The 15,136-nt window shown below is 37.5% G+C and overlaps 1 protein-coding gene across 4 annotated transcripts in view; it reads right to left on the bottom strand.

Annotated features, from left to right (window-relative positions):
• Positions 1-15,136, bottom strand: part of PDE4D (phosphodiesterase 4D, cAMP-specific) — a 370,935-nt gene that overhangs the window by 63,009 nt on the left and 292,790 nt on the right. For all 4 annotated transcript variants that reach the window (XM_009894268.1, XM_009894269.1, XM_009894272.1 and 1 more), the window contains exons 7-9: positions 6,295-6,318; positions 587-603; positions 169-192 (exon numbers count right to left, since the gene is read on the bottom strand). In XM_009894268.1, the coding sequence (XP_009892570.1) occupies positions 169-192; positions 587-603; positions 6,295-6,318 (65 nt within the window). The remainder of the gene's footprint in view (positions 1-168; positions 193-586; positions 604-6,294; positions 6,319-15,136) is intronic.

Raw genomic sequence — 15,136 nt, forward strand, 5'->3', positions numbered from 1 at the left:
GGAAACACACACAAAAATTACTTCACTTCAAAACAAATTTGTACAGTAACTTTTAGCTGCCTGTAGTAACCTCTGTACCGAGAACCTGAAAGAGGACATCTGCCTACCACTTTAAATAGCGATATTTCCCTAGAAGCTCAAAAGAAGACAAAGTAAGACCTGTGGGGCTCCTCAGTCCTCAAGTTTTCAAGTCTCTGGACTTCAGCCTGAGAACAACTATACTTGTTGCTCTATTTATTCAACTGTTAAACAGAAAAGTAGTAACTTCTCACAAGCTGACACAATGAATGTTTCGTAGCTTTACTGCAAAGTTGTTCCTGCAGCCCCGTAAAAGCTCTGAGATATATACTTTATTGTACAGCTGTTTATTCAGGAACTACTAAAAACATTTTCCTTTTTGCAAAATTTATCTATATTGATAGAACAATTCTTGGTTATATCTGAGACTGCATTAAAAGAGTGAGTACCTGTTACCTTTTCCCCAGAATTACCTTTAAAATTCAAAATATTTTTTTGTTTCACAAAACATCTCTACAATCCAGAAAAAAGGTATAAAAATCCGGAATCAGGAAAATAAACTGAGCACTCATCTATACACCAGACCTTTGGCTACACACAAAGACACATACTGTGTTAGTACAAATGAGTGAAAGCAATTAAAAAAATAGTTTTGGTTTTGGATGTCTGCCTACATTTAACTCTTTTTGTCAACCTCAACCAAACCTAGTAGAGGCGCAGAGATTTCAAACATACTAGATTACGGCAAGTTTCTTGAAAATAAGCCACCAGGCAAACATAAAATCTTCATTAATGTCTCTACTGAGTGGAGATGTAGAGTGTGCTCACTGTACCTATAGAGCATACAGAAGCTGCAAAGCAGAGAGGGCTATGCATTGGTAGGGAAAACTTCCACTGGAAGTTGTATCTGTTTGAAACAAAGGAATCTAAGAGTCAGAAATAAATCCATAGGTAATCAAGCTTTGCTAAGCCTGCTGCTTGCAGAACAATGTTTTCTAAAAAAAAAAAAATCTGATTAAAACTTTTTTATCTAATCATTTCATGCAGTCATTGGTGGTTTATTTAATGTCACCATTAGAATTCTGGATTATTTGTTTTCATTTTTGCCAAATGAAATCAATGACAGTCCTGAATAACCTTTCTTTTTCTTTCTTCCTCTTATAAAATCCAGTTTCAGTACATGGATGTGCCTGCTTCTGCCATAATAATGACGATGGTGGTGACACACACATAGAAGATGCCCAGCTTTACTCTGAGCTCTCACAGAGACTTTCCTCACAAGAGGAGGAGGGTGGTTAGGAAGGAAAGCGATCTTTTTATTTACAAGTTGATAAAATATAGTAAAGGCAAACATGAGAAAATATGGGAGACAGCAACAGCATTATTATTTCCATGAGGAAAGAAATTCCTAAGCAGATAAGGTATTTTCTCCATGTACTAATGCATTTAGTGTTGGAGATGTGCAGTTATGATACAAGTCAATTCTTTCAGGTAACTGATATAAAAAAATGTAGGAGCTGGCTGTAGTTTCTGTATAAAGCTGATTGCCTAAGCCATTTTTGTGGTGTTGGTGCTGAGAAGCCAATAACCAGTGGTAAAGAACAGATGGTATAGCCATTGTATGAAATATAGCCTTTATTTTAAAAAACAAACCCAAATACCTAACTAAAATCCTAATTTAAGGTATGAGTGAATGCAGCTTCTAAAAAATCTTTGCATCTGACAAAAAAAGTGGAATAAATTGAAAAAAAGTACTTGTAATTTTTAAAAGAGTAGTAAAAGGCAGAGAGGAATCGCTGTCCCCTCTGTGCCTGTCCCAGCGGTTACCGAGAGGCTTTTGGTGGGTTGTCACTCTCATCCTTGGCAGCCCTTGCTTCAGTCTCAAAAGCATAAAAGAAAATAATGAAAAGTTTGTATATATCATGTTTCTGAGAATGGATCAAAAATACTTTGCTGAGGATAATATAAACGACAAAGAATGTCAAATATGTAAAAATCAAAGCAGAAATGAAAAAAAAAAAACCCAATGTGATGTAAAAAATAAAGCACAAAATTGAACCCTGCAAGTAATCCAAAACCTTGGGGTTTTTTAAAGCAGGAAAAAAATGAGCAACAATTTTAGTCCCAGTAACAAAATTCGCATGTGGACTTCAACATTTCCAGCAATTGCATTTTAAAATCAAAATGAAATGTCTTGAGTTCTGGCAGCCAACACTGTATTTATCTTGCAACAATTACAGCATCAGCAGTTCAATAGGGCAGAGCTCCTCTACATGCTACTGATTAAATCAGTCCATGTAAGGGAAACACAAGTCTTTCAAATTTTGTCAGGGAAGAACAGACATTTTAAAATATTTTCAGTTAAAATGAAGGTATTGGAAATTCAGATAAATACCATTTTTTTAATCTGTATTATGTATCTTTTATATTTTAGGGACTTCAGTTCATCTTTAAACTTGGAAAAAAATGCACTCCAGCCAATTGTTTTTGAGGGGAGAGAGACAACATCATGGAAGAGGAAAACAATAGTTTAAAATCAGCTATTGTGTGAACTAACAGAAATGTTTTAATAGGAGATAGAAAGATAATGAATGAACGGATTAAGAAGAAGGATGGGTGACTGACATTCTTCCAGCAAGAGGCAAATGCAGATAACCTCCAGTGAGGGCAACCCAAACTCATGGTATCCTGAGCTAAGGAAGCTCATGCAGTGCGTGAAGGAAAGACAGACTAGCAGTCAGCATATCTCCAAAAGTAAGAGGAAATGGAAGCTCCAAGGAAAACGTGGATCCCTTCATTTCCACCTGTTTAGACTCTATTGGGTACCTGTGCAATAAAGAATTAATACTAAAGCTCCTTAAAAGAAGTATCTGTTGGTTTTGATGGCAGCATACGCACCAAGCTTCCCATATGTACAAGAGGCAAGCCTCCCAGGGGAGGGGTGAAAAAATACCAAATATAGTTTATGATGATTATGTTTGATTGTTTTCAAAGTAATTGTTGTGTATAATGAAATTCAATGAAGTGTACATCAGCCAATTGAAAAAGAATAAGGTAAACTATAAAACAAGACGAGATACACAACTTGGCCAGACTCCAGAGTGAGACAGTTAATTTTCCCAAAGGGAATAAGAAGAAAAAGGGAAAAAAGTTATAAACTGAAAAATAGTCATTAGCTCATAAAACTTTTCAACAGGGTAAGAACAGCAGTTAAAGCCCCTGCTCCAGAGAATTCTCCCCCAAAAGTCCGGCTGATTGCAACAGACCAGAATTTCACTGAAAAGCCACTTCACGGAGTTGTCAGGAGTGATAGCAGGGGTGATGTAATGAGGTGGCAGAATGACAGTGCCAGTTGTGTTTTCCTGTTTTAGGATTTGAAAAATAAGCTGCTCTAATGACAATTTGTTTACACCTCAAATGACCTTTTTTTAACTAAGGGTTTTCAACAATTGCCATCCAAAATGCAGCTATTGTTAGCTCTAGTTTGATATAACTCTTTTTTTTTTTTTCCTAAAAGATATTGAGAAATTGCTATTTTAAAGGCTACTTTTGGAAAATTTTCCCTGAGAAATACAGCGTACAGTGCACATTAGTGTGCAGAGCTGCTTCTTGTACCATCTGGAAAATTGCACATCATACATTTGTGTGGAGTTTCAGACTTTTGAGATTAAAAATTCATTATTTCAAAAGGAATGTTTACTTAGTAGAAACAAACTGGTAGCAAGCTAGTACAAGTAAAGTAGCTGAACCTTCTGCTATAAGAAATACTAAATCAGGCTTTGATTATTAGCTAAACTCTCCTAACCTCTGTGACATAACTAATGTAGCACTCTAAATCACATCTTTATCTTAATAGATTCCATAACCTGTTTTAATCTTAAACACAGAACAGTGCTCTGCTTTAAATTCCATTTGGTCTATTGTAAAGAAGGACATTGTTTTTTTGTGGCAAGAAGAGTGCTTTATATTCATGGGTATAGTTTTAACACCTTTTCCTCTAAAACACAGTAAGTCTCTGCAATGGAAAGTATAGAAAAATAAAGGGTTACATCTTGGCTAACAGGTAGGTATCAGTGATTTTAATAGTGCCACACTGATTTACTGCAGCTGAGGATGTGACCCATCGCTTGCATTTGTTTACACAAGTGTAGTTAAACATACAAAGACAACTGAATTCAAACTCATGAGTAAGAAGTTAAATAAATATGTAAAATTAGTCAAGCAAACATGATAAACCACGTGTTCCTGTGAGATTAGACAAGGTAATGAAATGCGCAAGGCAAAAATGAGTGTTTCACATAACTTGCAAAGTTATCTTTAACACAAACCTTGAAATGGCTCATTGTCAACACAGAGTGGGTTTCACAAAGAGAAATAATAGAAAGTTGGGAGTTTTTTAAGAGAAATCATAATATCTTTTTTAAAATTGTATGAGTATTTCCTTAGGAAATAATTTACTTCAAAAAAACTTTATTATAATTCTTCTTTTTTTTTAAATAAAACCAAGCCAACAAATCAGAACTAGGGAATCAGTTCCCCAAAGCAGATCACTCCATGGATGAGTGCTGGTTGCACCAGCTTGTCCCAGCTTAAATGGGGATGCAATTTTGAATTAAAAAAAAAAAAAAAAAAAAAACTTGTGCCCTAAAACATTAGGTATTGTAAAGATTTGACCTCTTTGCCTTGTGAAAAGCCATGCACTGGATCGTGCAGTGATTTCCCCTCTCTGTGAGAAGAGTACACCCAGCATGCTGGGGCACACACAACCCACATCCTTTCATCTTGTTTTTGGCATGCCAGGATGTGCATTTGGGAAGGACAGATCAGATTTCTGCTACTATCTTGGCAGAATCCCTGACCTTGGTTCATGGCTGGTGGCCCTGCTCGCCAGGTGCAGGTGGGCAGTGAACTGCAGGTCAGGCTGCCCCAGTGCATCTGGCATGTGGAGACACAGCACGGGAGAGACTGCGGTGGTGGGCTGTGTGCTGGGAAGCTCGCGGTAGGGAGGTATGTCCAGTGTATGAAATCAGACTAATCTGATTTCCTCCTCTGGTCAGGTTCAGTGAAGCAAGACCATGTGCATCTTTCAGTCACCAGAGTCGTGCATTTTTTCCCTCCTGCACGGGGTATTTGGCCTACAGAATTTCTGTCCTGTAAAACTCTGGGCACAACCCTTAACTTCTTTTGAGGTCCAGGTGTTTCATGACAAAATAAAACTGAAGTGTGAAGAATGCAGTGAAACCACCATCATTTGCCTTGTTCAGAGCTTGGTCTAATTCACAAGCAAGAGTTTTAAAAACCAATCATTGTTGATTGAAGTTTTGTTTTGAATGGGAAAGCAAAACATTAGCTATGTTATGCTGAATCAACTTTGTCAGTATATCATCACCAATAAACAAAATAATACTTGAACATCAGGGAAATGAAAAGTGCAGGATTCAAGGGATGATTCCACACTACTGGTTTCTGGTGGTGATGCTGTCTTAGGTTTTTCTGTCCTTGTTCTGATGACTGCAGTTGTCATTAGCCATCTGCATACTAGCCTTCCTTCGGGGACGCATGATGATACAGACCAGAGGACCAGACTTGTTCAGAATAACTCTGCAAAACCCAGGTTTTTTTAGCCTGACTGAGTTATCACCAGTTTATTCTGTGCCTTTATAAACAATAGCACTGGCACAGGTGAGAAGATGGCCCCGGGGTAGGAAAGAATGGCTTGGGACAAAGTATAGATCTCTCAATGCTGACACTGTAGCCAGGGTATGTGGAGATCTGCTCAGCCTGGCAGCAGAGCTAGGAGGGGAAGTAGAAAGGTTAAGGAGCATCACGGAGTCCTTTAAGGGTCCCTTCCAACCCAAACTGTTTTATGAGTCTATGGTTCTAAATGCAGCCTCAGTAGAATGACCATTCACCAGCAAAACACAACGTCATTAGAATTTATGAATACGCATTTTGACCAATAACATACTAGTGACAATCACTTTGTTTGCAAGCTTGCAAAAAAAAAAAAAAAAGTTTCATATCAAAGTATAACTCTGCACTTTCAATGGAAAGTATAACATTGGGGGAACTTTTGTTAGACTCCAGGCTCTTGATTGCCCTAGGAATAATTTTCTAATAAATGGAAACTGTTCAATCCTTGTGATACAAAATTAGTCATGCTCAGACTGATTCTTTTAATGCTAATTCTTTAAGGTAGATGACAATAAAGCCTAATATTGGTACGTTAAAGTGGATTGGACAATTGGCAGCTTTGACTGTGGATAGGTAAAAAACTAAGCACTTTAAAGTCTTTGAGCACTTCTTGAGGGCTAGGAGAAATAAACTCTCTCTCATCCCCTCATGTTGAAGGAGAAAAATATCACAGCACAGTCTAAAAGAATATGTATGGATCAAGAGTGGGAGAAGAACATAAAAAAAGGTTTGAAGACAAGAAGACAAGACCGATTCAACTGACCAAAGAACTCTAATGTCTCTACATGTTACAGATCACAAACTTGAACTGGCACAAGGCTGCTTTTGAGAACATTGCTAAAGTTTAATAAATAGCGTGTATATCAGGATCTAACAATTCTTTTAGCAATCCATACAGTGCACCACAACTACTCTTGCCATCAACCTCTGTGTGCCAGCAAAAAGGCTTTTAGATTTAACAGAAAGTCACAAGAATGATTGGCAGAATATGACAATCATTAGAAAAGCAAATAGAAAGAAAAAATTACTCAGATTAGCTTCCATCTATTCCAAAGGAACCCAAGACTATAGCTGGAAATGATGATCCCTTTCTTGAGTGCTGCATGTAGCTTGTTTAATAAACATATAAGGAGCCATCCAACAGGAAGCTCAGCTTGCCACTGAGGACTAATAAAATGCTTTGAACTACAGGCAATATGCACACCCAAATTACATACTGCGATACTCACAATATTTCAGCTGCTCCACAAGGCAGAAGCCAACTATTCTTGGCAAGCATCCCCATCACGCCTTCCAGCTCCCCATCGTTCACATGTGGAGTAGTGCCACATCAAAAGAACCCAGTCATAAATTCTATAAATCGTTACAGATGAAGATCAAGTGGAAAAAATATGCAACCTTCTGGAGCAAGTAAGGTTTTGAATTGAGTAGCATTCATCTGCTCAGAGGTGTTACCAGTACAGCTCTTTGCAAGAAAAAGCAACAGCTAAAAATTCACTTTAGATAAACTTACGGTGCTTATCAGTCTAATAATGACTTTTTGTTATACTACAGAGCAAGAAAGTGAGAGTATGGGAAACATGAATGTAATTGTAAAAAATCAAATATCTAACTTTTTATAGACTTTTCTTGTACATTTGTATAGAAGCTTGGACACTAGTTGGTGTCAGCTGGATTAATTACCCATAATACAAAAATTCACAAGACTCCAACTGAACCTGAAGTCCCTAGTGCTACTTACTGCAGAACATTGCATTAAGGCCTAAAATATCCATATTCCAACAGACAGAGAAGCACTAAGAGGCAAAATGAGTTGCCCAGGTCTATACTACATACCTCGTTTGTCCCACGACTGTGACCAGAAGACAAGTCCCTGAAACGCAGTCTGGGATTCCACCTAGGAATCACACTGCCCCAGAAGTGATCAAAATGGTTCAAAGGTACACTGTTATTTTCAAAATCTTCTCTTTGCCTTCATAAAACAAGAATCATTAGGGGCCACATTTCAACTTGCAGCTCTAGTTACATGAGAATAATTTTGGGGCACGATTTGACTTGCAGCTCAAGTTAATGTCATAGTGACGACAAGCTCTCAGAGAAAATAAAAGACATATCTAACTCAAGTGTTCCATAACACTGCACCACCAAGGGCTGTGATACTTGAATGACAGTCTTCAATGTACCCAAAAGACCAAAATGTTATGATTGGGAAGGGAGCAAGTGTTCTGATTATATCTGCTGCAATAAATAAGAATATAGGAGCTTTCCAGTTGAGGCAGCTAGGGCATCAAATCAAAGAATTAAGATCTGCTTGCTTATCATAAGAAAAACTTTACTTCTAGCAAAACAGTTAAGTGGAAGAAAGAATGCCTGAAGAAAGAGAATGTGAGCAGAAATGCAATCTCTATAGCATTCACAAGAATATGATATACTTGTTGCGTTGTCTGTGTGCTAACAAAGGCCGCAACTTGGTGATATAAATATGATTAGTGGCTTACAATAGAGTCATCAGCCAGCAGTCCTGTGTCAGGCATGAGAAAAAGCAAAGTTTGGGCAAAGAAAAGAAAGACGTTGCTGTCACATAGATAATTTTACAGGGGACCGTGCCAGAAAATAAAACTTATTACTAGGACAAAAGCAAGGACATCAAGATTATAAGCTTTTAATCAATATAACCAACAGAATGTAAGCCCTCAGATGCCTGGGTTATGCAGCCAAATATGGCACAGAAGGTAGATGCTGAAAGAAAAGCATTCTGAAAGAAGCTTGTTCTCTGTTGTTCCGTGGAGAAATTCAAAGTGCAAGAAACAGTTGGTTTTCTTAGTTTTGTAATATTTTTTGAAGTTCTAAATTATCATTTAATGAGAAACAGATTAAACTTATTTCAGCAAAATTCCTAATGTTTCCTAACATCTGTTTTTATGTTTAAATACAAAGCTATACTTTTTGTAATATACCACTTAAGCAGGCATTGGCTGTTTGATGGGATAAGAGCACATTTGAACTCAACAGTGAAGCATGAGTGTAGAACACAGGTGTTTCTTGGAACCAGGGACTGTATTCAGCCAATCCACCACAAATGCAGCTCCTACCAACTGATTATATCTGCTGCAATAAATAAGAATATAGGAGCTTTCCAGCTGAGGCAGCTAGGGCATCAAATCAAAGAATCAAATAATTGGAGATTAAAAGTTTTATTATCTTGTTAGAAACTCCCAAATGATTCAGTCCCAACACATATTAGGGCATAGTTAGAGCACATTCCATGGGATTGCCAATTTGTATTTTAAGTGTTTTTGGAAATTTACAGACCACTGATACCCAAAAGAAAAAGGCTGTCATGGGGCAGCACAGAACCACTGTATTTGACATCATAACTCCTACAGACAACAGCAGAAATGTGCTATGTCCTTAGATCCTCACACTTGGTCACGTCCAGAAACAAGACTAAGGTTAATCTTCCCGGATGCTTGAATTCACTCACAGTTTCTCTCCTACTTTAATACAAATGAGAGCATTTTTGGTTTATTCATGATTTGAAATAAGTCAGATTACTTCCATTTACTATTTTAGACAATCAAATAATTCAGCTAGTATCTTTAACAGTAGTTTCTTTTTAACATTAAACTGAAATCACAGCTCTAATTGTCCCCAAAATTCAACAGCAAATTTAGGATTATCTTGCTATATTTTTTCACTGCTTTTTACACAGACCATTGGTTTATATTCTATATACATAAACTTCAGAAGATTTCACTGCACTACTCTACTTTACAAATCCCCCATGGAGAAGCACTGCACAATCTGCCCAGATTAGCATTTTCATCACTATCAATACAGCAGTGTAATGACACAAAAAGCTCTCTAACATGCATAAACATTCAGAACTACTCACCCAAATCCACAACAACAAAGTGTGCAAAGCCAGCCAGTGGTGAGATGCTGGCAAAGAATCAAGCCCTTGCACCATACTGCCATTTAAAGACCTGATATGAGAAAGTGGTTTATCACTGTGCACCTGCAAACATAAATTCTGAGTCTGCCCTGTCATGTCTTACTCAGTATATAAGCTTTACACAAACACCTAATTAAAAATCTCCATGAACATCCATGAGACATCACAGTAGTGTATGTCTAAGTCTAACATTAATTTCTCCTTTGCCTCGATTAGAAATTTCCTTTTAAAACGATTTTAACTCCCATTATTTAACCTTTCTTTTTATGAAAGACTGAAATACAAATTCTCACCAAAGAAGACTGAAATACAAATTCTCACCAAAGAACTACGAACTATGCTTCAAGTTCCTGCTCTCTAACCACACCATGTGCAATTTAAGGCTTTCATGGAAGGCTCTATCAGCTTTTTTCTTTGTTAAGCAGACTAGAATTAGAGAGAAACTATAGCACAAATATACTTTTGTGATTCCACACGGTGCCTCCTTCAGTCTGCGAAAGATTCCTAACAAACCAGTGCATGCTGCAATATAATTAAAATTAAAAATCCCACAACAACTATTATCACACTAATGAGGTAAAGAATAATGTCAGCCAACATCCTCTGGTAAGAAGGTTGAAAGAGTATGGGAGAGGATATATATATATAATGTCAGTAGAGTTCAAAGAGAATGCCATGTTCAAATGTAAACAAATGTAAATCACTAGCAATAAAATTTAAAGTAGTGGTTTGCAGTGATGTCATCTAGCAGTCTGATGAAAACAAGATACAGGCAGTGGAGTGAAGCACATTTGCCCAAAGTTCAACACAAAGGACTGTGTTTTCCCCATACAATTAAACAAAAATAAGTGCAAACAAATAAAAGCAGTACCCAGGGCAGGATGCTTATTAATTTTTTAAAAGCTATTTCTCTGTAACTGGCAATGTATTAAAAATTTTTTTTCTGCTTTCTCTATTGGAATTTGCTGACAGAAAGGGACATTTTTGTTACAGTTAACGTAGTCCCATGCATATAACTTTAATGCAACAAAGAGATATCATTGGTTTTATGTTTTGTCCTAGTTGCATTTTTAATGTTCAGATAAAGAATCTAGAAAAAAAGGGTTTTATTATTCTATTACCAAGTTTAACAGAAAGGTGACCTTTAAAAAACTCTCTGTAGCAACCTCAGTGGATGCCTAACACTTTTTCATTGTTGAGCATTTTCTGAGCTATTCAACTGTCTTACTGAAAATACTTACAAAATCTTTATATTATGCTTTTATTTCATACCCTGTTTTGCTATTATTTCTTTTATTGGAAATTATGCAAAAAAACCCAACCCCCGAACAATGTACTAGATATTCTAGTATAATACAACTATCAGAATTCACAAGTAAAAATTAAACATGCAATTTTTATTCTTTCCGTTTTCTTGAATTCAAGGTGTGCAAGACTGAATGACAGCAGAGTCCTATTTGTTATTAATCTTCAAATGAAGTCATCAGAGAACCTTAAATTGTACAACTGGCTAACCATTGGGCAAGGGTTTTCTAATTTTCCTCAAGATATTGCTGAAAAGATCCTAGATATTATTGTTTATATTGATTAAATGCAACTTGCTTCAGGCTTTAGAAACTATTGCTTTTGCTTCTACTGTTATTAGCATTGATTTGCAGAACCTAATGGTTCAGGCTTGCACAGGCAAATCTGGAAAATAAATAGCTCCTGTAACAAACATTTTAACCTGTTCAGAGAACATCTACAAGCATATAACTTGCCTACTTTGCCTTCTTTCTATCAGTAGGAGAGCCGCAAAAATCAATGCCATTGCAGTAACAGTAACAAAAGCACCAGTAAGGTACAAAGAAACATGCTTATTAGATGCTGTTTAGACACCATTTCAGAGCCTGAGAAAGAAGACACCCAGCAGGTGCTGTATGGCAGCAGGACCTGGCAAATGGAGGTACCAGCTGACATGACCGCAATGATGATTTCCATCAAGACAGGGAAAAAAGGGGCAGGTGACTGGAAAGCTGGTTAAATTCTCCAGAGAGAAGAAAAACAGAGAGTGGAAAGGCAGAAAAGCTGTAACTGGAAGTGCACCAGAGAGGTTTCTTCCATCTTTATGATGTGTGTCCGGATAACACAATAGATGTAAACCTCCAGGACAATATGGGTATAGATCTGGACTCTGCAATACATTCAATCTTTGTATGTTCACATTATTCACAACACCCCTCTTCTGGCTGCTTCTTTTCTACTGTGCCAAAACCAAGCTATTTATATTAGTACTTTACAAGCTGTCTCCTCCCGATCCCATTCCTTATTCAGCCCTGAGACACTATTTTCCCTCTCTGATCAAGTCACTATACTTTTAAACTGATACTTTTGCATTTATCCTATCCTAGCTTTCATACATGCAGGATCTCATCTAAATGTTAGCAAAGCTGCCTCATTGTTTTCATTTAAATTCTCCCCTATATTCTCCGTTGCTGTGATGCATCCAAAACCTTGCTAAGAATGAGACTGCTGCTCTTTTGGGTCTGTTTTTTCTCATGTCAAATAATATTGTCAATATTTTTTTCCCCTCATAATTCATCACCTCATTCCTTTCTTCTGAATCTACCCGTCTCTAGCCTTCTACCTTTACATCATGAATGAAAACCTCTTTGAGATATAGACTCACAGGTTATCAGTACAAGCCCTAGCCTCCGCCTGAGGATCCTTGGTGCTACAGTAATACTGACAACGAAACGACAATGGACTGTTGACATTTTCCTTAAGTTTGGGAATGTTTGGATATATGCATCATCTCTAACCCAGTAAACGAGGCTTGTGTTTCTTGGGGTTAAATCAGTGTTGGCAATGCTCAAGAAAATCAGAGCGTAGACTCAATCATCTTCAGAAATACTGAAAAATCCCGTTTTTACAAGGGTGGAATAAACTGCAACATCTTAATTCTTCCGACACTGAAATATTTACTGTTCTTCTGACTTCAGGCAATATCAGTGAATCCTTAGCCTGCAAACTTTAATCAGATGACAAAAAAATGACAGCCTAGCATCTTGAGTATTTTGCCATGTTCACACAGAAGGTCCACTTGACCTCATTGCCTCTGTTACTGCCTTCGTATGTCTAATTGAGTAACAGAGGATAAATATTCAACAACCAGATTTAAAAATAAACCGTCTAGGACTCTTCATTAGATGTTAACCGTATTCTAGATTCTGCACTGGATGGAATTGGTGGAGGAAACTATGTACAGAAATTATATACGTGCTCATTGTTTGCCAAAGTTAACTATATCAACATCTCCTTTACTGTATTTTTTAAATAACACATAGATAGTTCACTAAAAATGTTAATACTTTAAGAAAGACTAAGCGTGTTTTTCTAAGAGTCTGATTCTGAAATGCCACGAAACGGCATCGTGCTGTTGTTTTACAAAACAGCATTGATACTAGAGATGTTGCATCACACACAAAAAATCCAGGACACTTGGCAAAAGTCTCTAGTTGCAAGAAAGCTGCTCTGCAAACCTCCCTGAAGGTAACTGCTGCATGCGCTTCGCAGAACAGCAACCGCTCCATGCAGCAGCTCAGGCTGGAGCCAGCAGAACGCCAAAGGCCCTGTGAAAGGACTTTTAATCTTCTGTAACCCCTGATTGATGTCGGCTGACTAGTCCTGGGAAACGCAGTCAGGCCTCTGCTTCTGTGACTCGCACCTTTATTACAGTATATATTTCCTGGTTAAATTGATTAGGCTGCACCATACATACTACCTTGTGTATTAATAATGTATAGTTAATCTGCAACTTTATCACGAGGGTACATTTTACTACACGGAGTGATGTAAACACAACCACTCCCATTCCTGGTAGCTCTAGATGTCTGTATTGTGATGTTTTGAGCAAATATATCAGAACTATTAAAGATAAAAGCCAATAATCAATTAAAGCTATCTAATTCAATAATGCATAAACAATCCATGGTAAATATTACAGACCAAGGCAGAGTCACTCTAGACTTATTTCAAGGAGAACTCAATTACAATAAAACTATTGTAAAAAATAAAGTACGTTGCAACCGTTCTGATACAGTCTAAGGACTTTAAATGGTAAATTAAATCAGGTCATACACCAAATAAGGGAATACTAGTAGTACCGCTTGGTGTGTCCTTAGCTGAATTCTTTCATGGATCAGAATATCTATGTGCGGGAAATTTGTCTTGAAAGCATTTTAGGCAAATCCCTTTGGAGAAATACAGAAAATATCACTGTAGATTACCTCTTCTTTTTATACATATCTGTCTTGTTTCCAAGAGATTTTATGTATTACCGAGCAAATAGGTATGATATGCACACAGTATCAGATATATGATGTATAGGGTTAAGCTGAAGAAAGCTACACAGGTAAATAGGAAAATGAAATAGGAGTTAAACAAGCTCGGAGGGTTTTACAATGGGTCATGTGTCCTTAGCAAGCAGGGGAATTCTGATATGAGGGCAACCACTTCTCTCTGAGAAATCAGTTTAAAAGTGTTTCATTTAAGTTAATTCCTTTCCATATCCATGAGGCTACAGAAACTTAAGTCATCTCAAGGAACATTCAGCAATAATCCAGTTACAAATTGCCACAGTTAGATAAGCACAGATTGTTCCTTTTGCCTACGTTTTCTAGACTATCTCAGAATGTGCCCACTTCTCATTTTGAAACTGGGAGCTGTTTCACATTGCTAACGTGGATTTTCAGAGGTCACAGTGACACATCCAAAGTCAACAGAGGGAAAGGCACGTGGAGGTAAAGGATCCTCTAAGCAGATTGCAGACCTCGAGGCTTAAGAGGAAAGGAGTTTTATCACATATGTTAATGTTCTAGATAAGGGAAATTTACGTCTTTCCTGATACTATTGCTGTATAACACCCCGATTAATGACTCTCAGGTGGACCTGAAAGATAGAATGCTCACTCATTACACCAGCTCCCAAAATCTTTAGAAATGTAGAACGCCCTGTATGCCTTTATGTGCAGTGCCATAACACAACCTCAGCCTAGAACAGAGAAATCTGTCATCCTATTGATGCTACCTCACACGAAGCCTATTGTTGAGCATATATCGAGGGGGACGGGCATTACAGTTATCCCACACGGAAAAAGGGACAAAATATTAAATAAGATGTAAATCCGATGAAGTAAACTCAGATAAAACTATGTTGAGATGTGCTTGCAGACGGAAAAATACACCCGATTTTTATTTGACACTTGCTTTACACAGAAATAATTGATGACTTTGACGACTTTTGGGGGATATTGGTGACTCGGGGAAGATTCAGATACAGTAAGCGCAAAATCATTCCTACTGCGTCCGGAAGCCCATCGATCCCTAGCTTGGCGATCGGGGGGTATCATTTTTAGGGCGGCGTCAGTTAACGGGCTTTGTTTCCTTCCTCTTCGTACCGCTCGAACGGTTCGCTCCCCGTCTGTCTGGG

This window comes from Charadrius vociferus, unplaced genomic scaffold, assembly GCF_000708025.1.
Source record: "Charadrius vociferus isolate BGI_N301 unplaced genomic scaffold, ASM70802v2 scaffold731, whole genome shotgun sequence".
In the NCBI taxonomy this organism is placed as follows: domain Eukaryota; kingdom Metazoa; phylum Chordata; class Aves; order Charadriiformes; family Charadriidae; genus Charadrius; species Charadrius vociferus.